The sequence below is a fragment of the Poecilia reticulata genome, chromosome 1 (genome assembly GCF_904066995.2).
Source record: "Poecilia reticulata chromosome 1, P_reticulata-male-v2, whole genome shotgun sequence".
Lineage (NCBI taxonomy): Eukaryota > Metazoa > Chordata > Actinopteri > Cyprinodontiformes > Poeciliidae > Poecilia > Poecilia reticulata.
The window spans coordinates 5,482,520-5,499,897 of record NC_088830.1 but is presented as its reverse complement, the minus strand read 5'-3'; the positions used below and the strand labels follow the sequence as shown (position 1 = coordinate 5,499,897).

General features: G+C 35.8%; 2 protein-coding genes across 5 annotated transcripts in view; both read left to right on the top strand.

Annotated features, from left to right (window-relative positions):
* The window catches only part of gtf3c1 (general transcription factor IIIC subunit 1), a 32,686-nt gene extending 25,647 nt beyond the window's left edge, over positions 1 to 7,039 (top strand). The window contains exons 40-44 of the mRNA XM_081616998.1: positions 646 to 2,750; positions 3,408 to 3,683; positions 3,846 to 4,169; positions 4,786 to 5,040; positions 6,497 to 7,039. Of these exons, the coding sequence (XP_081473124.1) occupies positions 646 to 855 (210 nt within the window). The 3' untranslated portion in view covers positions 856 to 2,750; positions 3,408 to 3,683; positions 3,846 to 4,169; positions 4,786 to 5,040; positions 6,497 to 7,039. The remainder of the gene's footprint in view (positions 1 to 645; positions 2,751 to 3,407; positions 3,684 to 3,845; positions 4,170 to 4,785; positions 5,041 to 6,496) is intronic.
* Positions 7,040 to 7,137: 98 nt separating this feature from the next.
* On the top strand, positions 7,138 to 15,754 carry LOC103456782 (vascular cell adhesion protein 1-like). 4 transcript variants are annotated; one of them, XM_081597879.1, is made up of 6 exons: positions 7,991 to 9,735; positions 11,405 to 11,680; positions 11,832 to 12,158; positions 13,326 to 13,580; positions 13,765 to 13,932; positions 14,108 to 14,243. In XM_081597879.1, coding segments are annotated over exons 1-6 (1,101 nt in total). In that variant the 5' UTR covers positions 7,991 to 9,662; the 3' UTR covers positions 14,110 to 14,243. The 4 variants fall into 4 exon arrangements, with proteins under 4 accessions (XP_081453909.1, XP_081454005.1, XP_081453952.1 ...); XM_081597783.1 differs by lacking the exons at positions 7,991 to 9,735; positions 13,765 to 13,932 and adding an exon at positions 7,138 to 7,974 and having other exon boundaries at positions 14,108 to 15,754; XM_081597826.1 differs by having other exon boundaries at positions 7,992 to 9,735; positions 13,765 to 14,251.
* The last annotated feature ends 1,624 nt before the right edge of the window (positions 15,755 to 17,378 follow it).

Sequence of the window (17,378 nt, the reverse complement as noted above, 5' to 3'; positions counted from 1 at the left end):
CTGGAATATTATGTGCAGACATTCCTGTGCTAGTCAGGACAACCCAATCAGAGATGGTGTGGTTCCAGGTTTTGCATCTGGAGCTGCAGAATCTTGGAAATAACAACTCCTTATTAAGAAGTATGACTCATAAAACTGAAACTGTTAAAAGTAACACAAATCATTCGTTATGCAAGCGGACAGAAAACTGTTTGTTTGCAGCTTAAGGTGTGGCTTACATCTATAAAACTGAGGGTAATCAGTATATTTGATTTAAACAGATTTTTAAGATAATTTAAGCAAAACTGGTACCTACCCAGACTGACTAATGGCTGCACCTGAAGCAAATGTTGGCTACTGACTGAGAGGCTGGATGCACTTTTCACCAGTTTTTTTAAAATAAAACATACCATGTTACAGTTTCCTTCCACTTTATAAATCTGCAGTTTGTATTAGTTTAACACATAAAGAAACAAAATAAAATGCGTCAAAGTCTGAAGTTGACCATGGCAAAAGAGGAAAAAGTTCAAGCTATATGAGTAAGTTAGCAGTTTACTGTAATTAAAACTAAAGAGTTATTTTATTTGGCAAGAACTGTATTAAACTCGCACCACTGACGGCCTCTAATGTTTGACAGCTAAGATCTGGTCTTTGTTTTCCCATCAGGCACTTACAGAGTTGGGATGCATAATGAAGAGAACTTTAGTTAAAGACCCTAAACCTTCGCTGTTCAGCAGTTCTGCGCCGGCCAGCAGGGGGAGCACTGCAGCGATAGAGGAACCGGACATCGTATTTTATGAGCCCACCATCAGCTGCTGCCTGCGGCTCTGCAGGGTGCTGCCCAACGAGCGACACTGGAACAACAATCTACCATGAAGCTGCTGGTTCTCCTCGGCTCACACAACCATGGAGGACTGTCTTGATTTTTTTTGTTAATTTGCTCTTTGGTCTTGAGTAAAAAGTTGTAAAACTAATTTCTGCGAATATTTTTTCTCTGTAAAGATATGGTTAACAGCCAGCATTTTGTTTAGTTGTATTAATTTAGCTGTATTAATATTCTCTCTTAGTGCTTAATCTATGTGTTTAAAAGTCTAAATAAAACAGTTTTTTTTAAAGATATGATCCTTGCTTTCTCTTTTGACTCCTTCCTTTTTTGTCCATCCTTCTTTCAATTTGCCCTTTTATTTCTACATCTTTCTTCCTTCTTTCCTGGTATTCTACTTCCTTTCTTTTAGCTTTGTGTCACTAGCTGTGTTTTCATGACAGTGTGTGCAAATCTTTCTCTATATTCTAATGTCGAAAAAACCCCCACAATTTCACAATTGCAGTGTTTTCATTAAATACGAAATAAAATTAAAATCACAGGATTAAATTGGTCTTTAATCATTAAAAATAAAAAAAACTAATGTAAACTGTGGCATAAAATATATTCATAACTCAGGCATCAGAGGAAACCTCGGCGTCTTACTGAGGCGTTAGAGCAACACGTCCCTTATACTTAGGAATAGGACACATGCTGCCTTTTGGGGAAATTGTAGCTGGTGATTTTTCAGAAGAGCAACAAGCTCTATTGGAAGCTCTACACTTTGGAATCAGATAACTTTTTATGAACTGTGCGATGCGGCGATACTGTGGGAGCTAGCTGCACATTGCCTAAAAATCGCAAAACAAACCATCATCCTTCTACCACTTCCTGTCATATTCTTTGACGTTTTTGCCAGTAGTAACATCTGGTTGTTGATGGAAATTGGCATGATTTCATTAAGTGGATTTATTTTCATTATTTAAATTTTATGGTTAATAGAAATGCAGCGTATGTGTCCTACCTTCTTTTCTATTATCTTAGGTCAGTCTCCGCCCTCCTCTGTTCTTGCTGCTCGGACAGGAACTGCACACTATTTTTACGTGCAACTTTCTCTTGTCTGCGTGTAAATCTTGAGGGATTTAAAATGTGCTTAAGGAAATGGATTATGGCTTTAGGCACGGCACAAAAACATGAGCGATTCCAGTAGCTACAGGAGGACTCTCAGGAAACTGATAAAAATCCCTGGGAAGTAAATTGATGATCTGCACCAGATTCTGCTTCAGCTTCAATCATCTACTTTTCTCCTTGTGTTAAGAGCACAGATTGTCTTAATATGGACCAATGTTGCTCTGGAGTCTGGACTTTAGTCCTATAGATTGGCTGTAGCATGAATTTAAACTCTTTAACGTGTTAAAAATGCTCCACACTCTTGAAGAGACTCTGCCTGTTACCCCACAGCTTGATGACAGCTGTTATAAAAATAAACTATGCCTTGAAAAATGCATTTTGTATTTACTCAGGTCATTTTTGTCTTCTACCATTTCTTAGAGAACTGAAAATCTCTAGGTAAGGGAGGAAGGAAACACTTTTTTGTCACAACTGGTCATAAGTTTTTGGCAAGTTCCTCATAAAACGGGGAAAAACATTTTTTTTTAGGGGTGAAGTTGACGTTTCAAATGGTTTTGCCATAATTTTCTTCAATTTCGCAAATGCTTGGCATGTTTTAAACAGAGGCAGGATGTGCTCTGCGGAAACTGGCTGAGGTGCCAACATTGTTTCACTCAGTCCAACAAGCATAAAAAAAAAAAAAAAAAGGGAGAAGGAAACGGCAGCATTTAGCTCGTGTCCTTTAGAGAAGTTTTTCTTTTCCAGATGAAGTTCACTGGTTGTTTGGGAATAATGGTTTCCAGTTTGATTCTGTTTGTGGTTTGCTCCTTGACTTTCTTCTCCTGTGTGAGCAGCTGTGGTAAGTAAAGTTTTCTAACTTTTCTTAGTTCTCCTCGGTCTGTTTATTGTAAGAGAGAGAATATATATACACTGATCTGTTGTCGCTTAAAAAGATTGCAAAAGATCAACAGTTTAACTTTTTTGTTCATGTTTTAATTTAAAATGATCAGTTTTTTAATAGAAAAAAATATTCTTGCTTTTTAGAAAAAAATTCATTTATGGATCTATTATACTGTTTTTGTTAACTCGTCGAAAAACAAGACGAATGTATATTCTTTATTTTTTTGGTTCTTTTTGCAAATTTAGTCAGAAATGATGAGTAAATAAACAATTACAGAAATCCACAATTTAAAATTAAGAGAATATTAAGATTAAACACAAAGGTTATAGTTACTGAGATGTTTTAATGGTGGATCCTCTGCTTGTTGATTTTGAGTCAGATATTTGTAATGGGTGGGATACAGCACCTTTAAAGATGTGAAACAGTCAAATGGGAACCAAATAATAAAATCTAAAGAAATGACTTCAGCATTTTTTTATTATTTTTTTTAAAGATCTGCTGATTCCATTTTTACTTTTAAGTCTTGTGACATATAACAGTCTGAGAATCCTAGTGGTGACATGCAGATGTAAAACATCTGGGATGCATAATCGACATGTATTGTGTTTCTTACAGATTACAGCTGTCAAGATAAACCTGTGATAACTCCATCCAGACTGGTGGTGAAGTTCGGTGATCCAGCCTCTGCTACATGTGTAGCCTGTCAGCAGGCCTGTCTTCCCCTGGATGAAAGTGTTATTAGTATGGAAGCTTCTCTTGGAACTCCTGACATGAATGGAACCAACGTGACCTGGACAGCGGACCGAATAACTGAGTGGGAATTAAAGCCAAAGTGCTACTATACTAACAAAAATGATCAGTGTTGCGCTGATCTGACTGTTACTGTCTACAGTAAGTTAATTAATGTTGCTAAACATTTTAGAGAGATATTTTTATCCATTGTTGTTGCCATTGACATTTTTTTTTATGTCTAGTGTTTTCAACATAAATGTTGTTGCTTGATGTTATTAATTGTTACTATTATTTCTATTTTTATTCTCTTCTTCTCTCCAGAACCTCCAGAAAGTGTGTCCTTCAGCATCACCTCTGAACCTCTGACTGAGGGTTCAAAGGTCACCCTGAAGTGTGATGTACTGAACGTCGCTCCTGTTGCAAACCTCATTGTGACCTTTTACAGAGGTCAGACGCCTCTGGGTCAAGTGAAAAGCAACAATATCACAAAGCAACCAGTTAGTGAGACATTTTCTTTGAGCTACAACACCAGAAAAGAAGATGATGGAGATCAGTTCTGGTGTGAAGCGAAGCTGGAACTGGGAGCTGAAGGACCACAGCCCCCTCTAGTGGTGAAATCAGAGGAGGTCACTGCTACAGTTTATTGTAAGTTCAGAGAGACACATGTACAACATATTAAAACGTTACTGAAAAGCACATTTATTCACTAAATCAAATAACTGACACACATTAGATAATATTTTACACAGACTGATGATTCCAGCCTTTTTTATTATTCATAATATTCTACTCACATTTTATGAAAATACATTTAGTATTAGAAATGCATTACATTTAATAAAATCAATAAGTCAGTATTATAGTATTTTAGTATCAAACTTATATGACTATGACTGTGCATACTATTTTGTCTTTTCATTATTTTGAAACAACCATAAAGAATTATTATTTTTCAGCTTTTATGTACATGATTGTTTTTCAAAGGTTTTGTGAAAGAAACTTTAACAAAACATTTTGAAACTTGTTTTTATAGTTAAAGCAACAAAAGTGAATTATTATGTGTTTCTTTTCATTTGTTATTTGACTATAACTTAATTTCAAAATCCATTATTGCTATTTGTTCAAAAATGTGTAACATCAAATAGAAGCATTTGTCCAGCAGTAAATCTTGGCGTTTTTCCATGCGCTGCTGTTTTTTCTCTTGTGTTCTGTTGTGTTTGAATTATTCCATTTTGTTTCCCTCTTTGCTGTAAAAACACAGATGGACCTGAGCTGAAGGTTCCAGCTGATCCAGCTCCAATCAGCATCACTAGAGGAGAACCTCTCAATTTGACCTGCTTGGCTGAAGGAAACCCCAAACCTCGGTACAACTGGACGCTGCCGTCCAACAAAGGCCACCGCAGTGGGACCGATCTGAAAATCGACTCAGTTGATTTTCAGGATGGAGGGCAATATGTCTGCACCGTCAGCAACGATGTGAACTCTGTCAATGTTACATTTAACGTAACAGTCCAGGGTGAGTTTCCTCAGGGTTAGTTCCTAAAGTTTTACACATTTCAGAGAAATGAGCCGCAGTACTTCTTCCAGTATTATTATTTAGCTTTAATTCACATCACCCCAAGAAGGAAGTTCTTGGGTCTCAGTTCACTGGGAGTCTTAAGGTAAAATTAATCACCTCAATTCAGCTTTTGTGACATTTTCAGTCACTTCACTGTATGATTAAAATAAAGCGTCTGTTTGGGAGTAGAATGGGGAGAATCGAGTGACAGTGGAAATTTCATAATAAGACAACTAGAAGTTTTTTCATTAAAATCTTTGTCTAAAGTAAAAACATCAATTTTAATAAACGCTACAGATATATGAAACATGTTTTCGAGTTTTAATTATGTAGTAAGTATTTACATCAGCCAGAAACTGACAGAGTAAGGCAAAGGTTTTCTAAATGTTTCCAAGTTGTATATAAAGTAAACAACATCAACCAAATAAAATGATTAATGACAATATGACTGAATATTAACTTAAAATGTATGAGCTGCAATGTTTGGGAGATTCTCTTCTAATTCAGATGTTTTAGATAAATACGAAAATATCAAAAATCAAAAAACTTTTGGGTTTTCATGGATGGATGGATTTCATTTCTGGTTGTATTGTTACAATCAACTTGAATTCCAGACCAAATTCAAGATTAAGATTAATATCCAAGATTTGATATTCATCATTCTGTTTCTCTATTATTATTCAATGTTTTGTACGTTTTACTGCATTTAACTACTGCTGCACACTTTTCAAACAATTTCAAACGTCAAAAATGTCCAGCTTCTCCAGGAGACTTCAACTACATCTTACTGTTCTTACTGTTTATGATATTTCAACTTTTGTTCAAAATTCTACTCCACTGAAATGTATTGAAATTGTTAAGAACTCCGCAAAATTCAGCAAAATACTTTGTTCTCTTTGACACCTTACTTCAACTTAGAAACTACAATCAACATTTAAAACAAGTCAGGAGATGTTACGCTATCTTCAAATGATTCAGCCAGCTTTTTGATATCTCTTGTATTTTTTCCTAAAATCACGATTAAGTTTCTAGGCTGATTTCTTTTTTTTCTGTTTGGGAATGTCACCCTTCTTCCCATTTCTTTCCTGTGTTTCTCTTTCCTGCTCTTTTTAGTTCTCTCTCTCTTTATCTGTCTTCAGCTCCACCTTCTTTCGTTCAATGCTGAGAATGCTAATGAGCAGATTAGCATTCTCTCTAAACTCACAAAAAGTGGGAAAAGTCAAGAAGTGTACTTTCTTAAAGCAGTGTAGCTAATACAGATTTCTTTTTGAAATCTGCATTAGTTCATTTTTATTATTATTTAGGTCCTCTTTGTCTGAACTGAGAAATGCAACTAATAGTATAATATAACTTGTCTATAATAACCATGAATAGAGGCTAATTAACTCTTTATGACGTTGTTGTTTCCCAGCAGTTTTAGATCCAACCGGTGATGCTCCCAGTTGGAAACTTCACAGGTTCATCCTCTGCTTGACTCTTTTAGTCTCTGCTTCTGTTTGAGTCAGAGTTAATTAAGATGCACTGATAAACTGAGATCAATGAAATCAGCAGTTCTGACTTTCAGGATGATCTGTCTGAAGAGATTTCCTTGTATAGTTACATTTTATTTGGCTCAGCTCTTGTTTTAAGATTTCTCCTAATTGTGTCAATATGTTCTGCATTCCTATCCTGTTGCATGGTTTTGTTATTTAAACTGTTCGATGTGTAAAACAGCACTTTTCTGCCACTTCTAATACATTTTGAGTGATATTAATGTTCTGATGGCACTACCTAGTTTTTACAACGTCACTTAAAAGGAGTCTTCGTCTCTTTATTTCTCTGGTGTAGCTGTCAAAGTGTTCTAATTTTCTGAGTATGAATTTTTAGTTCATTATCTGTGAGACATAATCATCGAAATAACAAGAAACAAAGGATTGAAATATATGTGTAATGTTTCTAAATAAAATATTTTGCGCCACTTTTTGAGATGACTGACAAAATGTATTGCACTTTTATGCAAGTTTTTTTTTGACGCACTTGTAGATCAGGAGGCCAGTTTTAGTTCCATTTAAAAAAAAACACTTAGGTTCAAATTAAGACTCTAAATATCTGCTGATTCTTTCTACTCACCACATTCCCTGACACTTGTACTAAACTACAAGACATTACAGACATTTCTTTCTGCTGCTGCATTATAAAGGGCTGCACAAACTTTCTGTTTGTCTTGTTTTTCCCTTCATGTCTGCTTGTATAGTTGGGATAGCTGTGATCCTGCTGACAGTTTGGTTTCATAGTGAAAATGACAGCTTCCTGATAAACATCCCTGGGAAGTGGATGTGAACGTCTGTCTCTGGGGTCTGCTGATATCTAATACTACATTCACTTTCATCATCTAATTTTCTTCAGCTTGTGTTTGACTAAAAAATAACATCTGCATAGATTAACCATACTGACTAGATATGAGCTTAATATCTACACATTTCAGATGATATTTCAGATGCTTACAGACTGAGAGCCTGTTAAGCAAAAACAGGAAATGTCAATTTCAGGGATAGCAGCAGTTTTGAAATAACGTTGCCCTTAAGGTTTACAAATCAACAAATTTGTGTTAGGAGATGATCTAAATGAGCAACACCTTCACTTTCACATCCTGGCCTCTTTCACATTGTGGTAAAAAGTCAGAGGCCGGATGTGTGTCAAGGAAACAAGCTGAGTTGCTGACGTTGTCTCACTCATGATGATCGAAGTTTAAAAACGGAGTGAAATATCAACGTCTAGTTTCTGACTCTTAGAGAAGATTTCCTTTCCAGACATGAATATTTGTTTTTCACAAACTGCCTGGAAAAATGGTTTCCAGTTTTGTTCTGCTTGCGGCCTCCTTCACAACTTTCTTCTGCTGCGTGAGCAGCTGTGGTAAGTAAAGAGTTTTCGTCTTTTGTGTTTTTCTGATGTGAAGCAATTTGATCTGCTTTGTTGTCCAAAATAAACTCTCATTGTAGTCAAATGTAGTTATTTTTGTCAGCTGCAGCAATCTTTCCTTCTGAAAGCAAAAACAGTGAACCAGGAGTAACTTTAATGTCGAAGAGCTAATGGTAGCAATAGCTCCTTTACTGATATCCTCCATGATGCTGCCACTGCTAAATTTCACAGCTAGATAGTTTTTAGTCTCTTTTCCAAAAGTAATTTTTTGGCCCAAATTTTCAGATTTAGCTTCATCAGACAAAACGACATGTCTACAACGATTTGTAAAAAGGTTAATTGTAGTAATTTGTGTTGCTTTCTGAGCCATTCTGTCTTCCTCACTGAGCGCCCTTCCAGCCCATGTTAGCAGACGACTGGAGCTGACATCTTTACAAAGTGTTTTGGTTTTTGTTTTGCGGTTGACATGTTGTCACACCAAAGCATGTGACATATATGAACCTGAGGGTGAGTTTGGTGTTGACTTCCATGTTGTTTTTATAAATGCATGCAGTTGAATCTGGGACCTTCAAGAATCTGGAAACTGTCATAACCTTCTTCATGACATCTTGACTGATTTCTTTTTCTTTTTTTTTTTCTCTTTAATGTCATGCTAGGAGGGAATATATCTCAAAGTGTTGTCCTAAAACCCATCCACGTGTTCCTTCATGTTACTCAAATGTTGTAACTTAAGCTATCAGAAGCTCACAGAGCCATGACATCATCAAGTGGGCCGTCCACACATGACCCCAGCAGACCCACTTAAAATTCACAGTGATTAATAAACCACAATAAATCCACTTTTGTTTCACAATTATTTGTTCAGGTTAGCCCCATTAGTTGCATTTTCATTACAAAATTGCGCAGAATTCTGTCAATATTCCACTAATGAAAAAAAAAAAAACAATTTTGCAATTGCAGTGCTTCCATTAAATAAAAAACACAAATAGTTACACATGAAGATGCTTGTTCACACGATGTCATTAAAAAACATCATCCTCCTACCATTTCCTGTTTTCTTTGTCTTTTCCATAACATCCAATTGTTGATCACGTAATTCATGGGACGCAAAAAAAAGTTTCCATTGCAGTTTTGCAAAGTTCAATACAGTCGACAAACCACCTCATCCTAGCACGTAAACTTTTTATCAAAATCCCCACCATCGGAGTGAAGTGCGCCCCCTGATGAGATGCCGCACTGAGCGACTACCCATATCAGAAACCGCCACTGCACAAGTGATCAAATTAAATCAATCAGTAGGTGTGCGCCAAATTGTTGACGCTCACTCCACCCTGGAAGTGGAACGGTTCAAATAATTAGTTAGAAATCAAGTGATTCATGTTTGTATTAAACAGAAATCTTTATGACTGCAGCTTATTTCTATACAACATGTTGGTATATGAACAGAGCTTCTGAAGGTTCTCAGAGAGTCATGGGTGGAGTTGCAGGAAGTTTAACAAAAACCACATCGATGTTCATCAGCTTATAAAATGTGAACTTGAGTCAAAAATAGCCTTCCACTCCCTTTGACGAAAATAAAAAGAGGAAGCAGGTCATGTTTGCGTTAAAACACATTTTCATTCTGCCTCATCTTTGGGTGATGTTGATACCAGTAAACTCATCTTTACTTAAAACCTAAGAAGATGTTTTCCTCTTGTTTATTTTTGATGATTTATTTGCTGAATTCTCTGTGTGGCTTCCATGTGTTGGGATGTGGTGAGTTTTTCTTTTATTATTTATTTTATAAAACTTTACTTATCCATAAGGAGAAATTCCCCCACTAAAACAGCCGAACATGAAAACAAAATCAACAACACTTAAAGTTATCAATAGTGATGTAGCATAGGGAACACAGAGTAGAGTTATAAAGAGTTTAAAGAAATAAAAACAAAATACATAAGTCCTGTTACTGAATTAGTCAATTAATTAACCTCCCCATATATTTATCTGTTTGCAAGAGCACATTGAGTCAGAATGGCTAAACTAGGAAATAAATACTACTAATCAATCAAATCAATCAATCAAATTTTATTTGTATAGCACATTTCAGCAGCAAGGCATTTCAACGCGCTTTACATAATTAAAATAAAAACAGCATGTGACATTAAATAAACAGTGAGAAAAAGATTTAAAAAAAAATAAAAAAATTAAAATTAAAATAAAAAGATTATAAAAGATAAAAACATTAAAACCTGCACCCCTTTAGGACTTCAGTTAAACGTCGTTTAACTGGGATTCTAACCCTCAGGGACTTTAGTCCTAACAATAATTAAAAAAACTAATAAATAATTTTGGCATAAAACTACGACTATCAACGTTACCAGGTTATATCCTGCGGAGGGTTAACTAGTTCAAAGGATGCATTCAGAGCTGAGTCATAAATGCCAGTGTAAAGATGAAAGGAGAGTCAGCCTGGAGATCTCGGCGGTAAATTTGGCATTAAAAACACACCGCGGTCAGAGCGCGAGCCCTGAATATATTACAAACCTCGACACGGCAGCACCTTTTTCCTGTCAGGTTATCGTCAAATAGAGTCCAACAGAGGCAAAAAACCAGACAAAACAAAAAACAAACAAAAAAACGGCGTAGCATGTAGCTAATTTATTGCAAGGGTGAATTATCCTTCCACCGAAGCACAGTTAGCATTATTATGTTTGAAACAAAATTGCTACTTTTAAAATAGCCTTCATATGAAAATCCGGAAAATGTAGATATGTGGGTTTGAGACGATAAACATTGTCGTAAACACATTTTTGAAAACATACATTTTTACATTCCAAACTTACAAAGCTAAGCATATTGATTCATCATGATTAATCACGGCGCTATAGTAATTAATCTGATAAACATTTTACAATCAAATGGTATCAATGAGATCGGTGTTGAGATACTCCTTATAAGATGTATCTCATGCATGCCACAGAAGCTGAAAATGTGTATGAAATAATTCTGAAATATAAACCGTTTTTGGATTTGTAACGACTACAAAAACACATAAATCAAGCCATCAAGTTATCAAATATATATTAGAGGTTTTTTTTTATGTCTGTCCTCTAATCTAAGCAGTGTATAATAATCTAAGCAGTTTTTAAAGCAACTTTTATTGCTTCGATGTTTGTAGTATTAATCAGTTTATCACTATCATCTTTCTCTTTGGTATCAGGGAAACGGCTTTGCAATTTAATTTGATCTGTGATTATGTATTTCTATTTGTCTGAACAAAAATGATTGTAGTTTATCAGAGTGGATATTTTCAACCAATAATGAAGAGCATGCTCTACCCTGCAAAGTATCTCACTGAGATGTACTGTGAATGATCATGTCTGTAATTGTTTCATGTTGGCTATTATGGCAGATTTTATGTTCAATATTTACTGTTTCTCAGATTACAGCTGTCAAGATAAACCTGTGATAACTCCATCCAGACTGGTGGTGAAGTTCGGTGATCCAGCCTCTGCTACATGTGTAGCCTGTCAGCAGGCCTGTCTTCCCTTGAATGAAAGTGTTATTAGTATGGAAGCTTCTCTTGGAACTCCTGACATAAATGGAACCAAAGTGACCTGGACAGTGGACCAAATAACTGAGTGGAAATTAAAGCCAAAGTGCTACTATACTATCAAAAATGATCAGTGTTGCACTGACCTGAATGTTACTGTCTACAGTAAGTTAATTAATGTTGTCAAAGCATTTAGAGTTACTTTTTCATCATAATATATATATTTATGTTTAATGTTTTAAACAAGCAATAACATTAATGTTATTAACTGGTATTGCTCTTATTGTTTTTATTTTTATTCTCTTCTTCTCTCCAGAACCTCCAGAAAGTGTATCCTTCAGCTTAAAGCCCTATGAACCTCTGACTGAGGGTTCAAAGGTCACCCTGAAGTGTGATGTACTGAACGTCGCTCCTGTTGCAAACCTCATTGTGACCTTTTACAGAGGTCAGACGCCTCTGGGTCAAGTGAAAAGCAACAATATCACAAAGGAACCAGTTAGTGAGACATTTTCTTTGAGCTACAACACCAGAAAAGAAGATGATGGAGATCAGTTCTGGTGTGAAGCGAAGCTGGAACTGGGAGCTGAAGGACCACAGCCCCCTCTAGTGGTGAAATCAGAGGAGGTCACTGCTACAGTTTATTGTAAGTTCAGAGAGACACATGTACAACATATTAAAACGTTACTGAAAAGCACATTTATTCACTAAACTGACACACATTAGATAATATTTTACACAGACTGGTGATTCCAGCCTTTATTATTGTTATTTATAATCTACACACATTTTATGAAAATACATTTAAAATTAGAATATGGTATCAGACTTGAAAAAAATGCTTACTACCTGCTTCAAAGTAGTTATTTTTATTAAGTATTTTTAATCTAACATACAAGCCTCGTCATCAAACATTCATGGTCATCAACTTTTTTTTCAGTCTTTACATACATGATTGTTTTTCAAAGGTTTTGTGAAAGAAACTTTAACAAAACTTTTGAAACTAGGTTTTATAGCTAAATCAACAAAAGTGAATTATTATGTTTCTTTTCAGTTATTATTGTTATAACTTAATTTCAAAATCCATGTTTGCTCTATGTTCACAAACAAAATCTCCATCAGTACTTTTGATTGTTACACAGGATGAAATGGAACAGGTTTCTAGACTCTATGATGTTTAACCAGGTTTTTACTGATATCAGCATCCACCAGTCAGTTCTGATATTCTTGGGTTGTTGATTCTGAACACATTTGTTTTATTTTCTAGCTATCCACTTAAGTGCTACAAATTTTATAGAATTCTGTTTAACCTTTTGCATGTTTATTCCATAGAATTGGACACTTCATGCCTACATTGTTGGGTGTTCCTGCACCAAAAGTAACTTTTCTGTAAATGACTGTTTTGTTAAGTGTATCCATTTATCCATCTATTTAAGAAAAGCTCTACTAGTTGCTGTCTATTCCTTGTAAACAGCAGAGCAATAAAAAATAGTCAAAGTTGAAGATTCACATCATAAACACATAATTGTTAGTATTTCTAAATGGACATTTCAATCAGTATTTTTTATTGTCTTTGTTGTGTTCAAAAATAAATTTCAGCGACTGTGTATATGTGAGCAGAGATTCTCTCAATGGAGATTATAAGTCAGCAGATGATTTGGTTAAAGATGTCCCTTGAAATGTGTAACATCAAATAGAAGCATTTGTCCAGCAGTAAATCTTGGCGTTTTTCCATGCGTTGCTGTTTTTTCTCTTGTGTTTTGTTGTGTTTGAATTATTCCATTTTGTTTCCCTCTTTGCTGTAAAAACACAGATGGACCTGAGCTGAAGGTTCCAGCTGATCCAGCTCCAATCAGCATCACTAGAGGAGAACCTCTCAATTTGACCAGCTTGGCTGAAGGAAACCCCAAACCTCGGTACAACTGGACGCTGCCGTCCAACAAAGGCCACCGCAGTGGGACCGATCTGAAAATCGACTCAGTAGATTTTCAGGATGGAGGGCAATATGTCTGCACCGTCAGCAACGACGTGAACTCTGTCAATGTTACATTTAACGTAACAGTCCAAGGTGAGTTTCCTGAGGATTAGTTCCTAAAGTTTTACACATTTCAGAGAAATGATCTGCAGTACTTCTTCCAGTGAGTTAAAGCTAAAAGTTAATTTAGCTTTAACTCACATCACCCCAAGAAGGAAGTTCAACTGTTTGGGTAATTTGAATCATCTCTGTTCCCCTTTTCTCTACTTTTCTGCAGAAAACTTCATTCCGTTCATTATAGGTGCTGTAGTAGCTGCTGTGGTTGTGATTTTGATCGGCTCAGGAATCATCTACAGTTTTTATTACAAACAGAACAAGATGGGAGAATACCGACCAACAGATGCTCTCTGTTTGGACACAATGCATCACACCGCAGTTCCTCTTTGTTAGTAGATGGTTTCAGTGTTGTGAGAAAGTTACAGGAACTCTTTGTATCTGGAATCTGGAGGTTACATGTTTTACACTCAAGCTGGCATGGATTACAGTTATTTCCTCTCGACTATTTGTTCTTTGATGGTATTTTTGAATCATCTTTGTTCCTTTTTTCTCTTTTTCTGCAGAAAACATCCAGCCGCACGGAGTAGGTGGCACAGTTGCTGCTGTGGTTCTGCTTTTGATCACTGTTGCCATTGCAGTTGCCGTTGCAGTCTACATCTTGTACTACAAACCAAAGAAAATGAGAGAGAGCCAACATTCACCATTTGGACACAGTGCGTCACAGAGGGAAAATCTGAGGCTGGAAGATGCCTAGGTCCAGTGACACGGAGTCAGCTTGGTGTTGTTGCAAGTTCTTCCATTTCCAATGAAGGACAAATTCTGCTTCCTGCGTGGAAGTGTTAACTTGCTCCTTCTTGGACGGTTGGGTTGCAGTTTTCCGTTGTTTGGTTAAAACTTATGTTTCTATTTAGCTCATTTCCTTGCTGCTAATGTTTGTCCATGTTAGCTAAGACCATTGTAACGACTATGTTAGAAGTTCTATGAACAATTTAATTCGGACTGTACATTGGTAATATGTCTTAGTGGTGGGAAACGTCTTACTTTGCGACGTAGACGTAGGATTTTAAATGATTTCCTCTTCATTTTTGCCATCTTAAAACCTCTGTCTTAAAAATATCTGTCTGCTTCATGTTGATTGGATGATCTAAAACTGGTTACTAAACATTTTATATGTCAGTAAATACTGTATCCAGAGTCCTTTGTTGTCTCTTATGCTCTTTTCTGTCTAGCCTTTCTTTATAAAATTAATAGCTGTCTTTCCATTACAAATGAACGCAAAATTTCGCAATTTCAGTGATTTCATGAAATAAAAATCAGTTTTGCGAAATACATTAATTTTGATGCGACTAAAAAAAAACATCCTCATCTTAGCGCAAAATCTTTTTATCGAGAAACGTGAGATTTTTTTTTAATACTCATGTTTAATGAGTGGGATTGTTTTTTCTAACTGTGTTCACAAATACAATTTTAAAATTATTTTTATAATTCTAATTTGCGCAATTATACGGTCACTGGTCAGGAATTACTGATGGCTCATCTGGTTTCTGGAAGTAATCATTCTAAGACATTAAATAAATTACTCTTCCATTCTATTTTCTCATGTTCATGTCCAAATTTTTGGCTTGTTAAGCCTGTTTTGTGCTCTGACTTACTCAGCCGAATGTAACATTTTGTTTAAAACAGGCATGAACTGAGTGGAGCATGAAGCAATAATAATCCTTTCTACTTTATGATGTAATAAACAAACGTGACGCCCTGATGGAAGAGTATAGATGAGACATTTTCTTACAAATCACTTTGATATATTTTCTACTCGTTTCTAAGTTCAGAAACTAACAGTTGTTGATCACTGTGGTTTATTTTTGAACTATTGACCTTTATGTGAAAAGTCCCCTCCCTTTCCCCCCTCTGTTTGCTTTGGCTTCCTCTTGCGGAGAAAACAACAAACCAGCCATCTGTATTTCAATGCAGGTATAATTTAATCTGTCTTACATCATCTTGTTCTGTGTTTAAACTTTAATGTGAGACTAGTTGTAGAGAAAAATGTGAGTGATCTGCATTGTTTTCTGTCGACCCCAGCTCTGCTGATAAAGTGTTTGTTAAAACTCTCCGACTCGTTGATCTGCAGGTTTTTGTTTGTGGTGAACAGAACAGATTCAAACCATCAGCCAGACTCTATATCATGTGGTTTGATTAAAGGATTTCTGTTATTTAAAGGTTCTGAGTTATTTTTCTATTATTATTATTGTTATTGACATCTTTGTGTGAAGTTACATATTTTCACTTTTTGTGCCATGTGAATATTATTAGAGGAGCTGATGCAAATTCAGTTTATTGATCACAAAGTGCAAGTCTTTGTGAAATAAAAAAAAAATCTGTATTTTTACTTTTCTGTGCCATTACTAACGACAGAAAGATGATAAAATTCAGTTATTTTTAGTAAAATAAACCAAAAAAATTAAACAGAACTTACAGGAATTGAGACAATGGAACAATTCAGAAGGAACCGTGGTGAGGAATGACACAAAACTGGAGGTGCTCCATTGTTTTCTTAATCTATTTACTTTTCAACAACCTGGTCTCAGATTTAACCTGTAAAAAAGACAGATGTTTTGCTTTTCCTTTGAGCTTCTGCCATCTTTGTGCCTTTTCATAAATTTTGCGATGACACCAAATTGATTTACACACTAGTGTTCAATAATTGTCCAATACATCATCGAATGTCCAGAGGTGACATTTAATAAACTTCTTAACCTACAATGACTTACAATTTCACTGAAAAAGCAGAGTTTTAGCTTTTTTCTTATATGTCACAAGACTGTATGATGAAAGAGCATTTTAAATAAATCAGGCATCCCAACTGCGCAGTCCAAAAACAAAATCATGAGTTGAAAGCTTGCGTAACTTGTTTTTCATCTGTTAAGCAATGGTGGTTGGGAAATGCAGTTTTTTATTGTCTTTAATATTAGTCAACATTTTACATATTTCACATTATTTAAGGGGCAGTGTTATGTGTTTTCCAGCTACTTAGCATAATCAAGTAACTATGTTTCCTTCGGTTGTTATAAAAATGCTATGTCAAATTTAAGTGTGTAATTTAATGCTTTGAAATTGGGCCTCTGTCTCTTTAATAAACTCCTGTTCTTCCTGAAACTCCACCTTCAGGAAGTCAACACAACATGGCTCCTCTATTAACCCTTTCGCAATGTTTTTACCAGCGTTGCTCTGAGAAGTAGCTCCTAGAAGTTCCTCCAGGTGTTTGCTAATTTCTGCTGGCTAGTCTGAAGGAGCTGTGAGGGAGGAGTCACAGGAGTCTCTGCTCCCAAAGGTGGAGCTAGGTCCACCCAGACGTTTTGCAGAGCCAAATGGTTGCCATGGGAGATTAAAGAATTTCTCAAATATAAAAATCAAAGCAACACCAGGTATGTTTTTGATGAGAGAATTACATTATAACATGATGAAAAGCTGAGAAACGTCTAGTTAACATAATACTGCCCCTTTGACCTCTACCATCTCCTTGGCAGAGATTGGTGTGATGATTGTGGATTACTGTAAGCTTTGAAGAGGTTCAGCAGTATTCAGACTGTTTGCTACAGCTCACCTAGCAGACACAGAAAAATACAATCTATAGAAATCTGAAAACTCTTTCTAAAAAATGTAACTATGAGAGTCAAAATATTAAAAAGTGGCTGTCACAAAACATTTGTTTTCATTTTCTTTTCTTCAGATCTGTTACAGCAACAGAGCGTTGTCTTGGGGAGGCGTGGTAAATAAATCAAGCTTGGAATACCCCTGTGGGATTTGCTTGTTTCTCATCTGAAATACATTTTCACC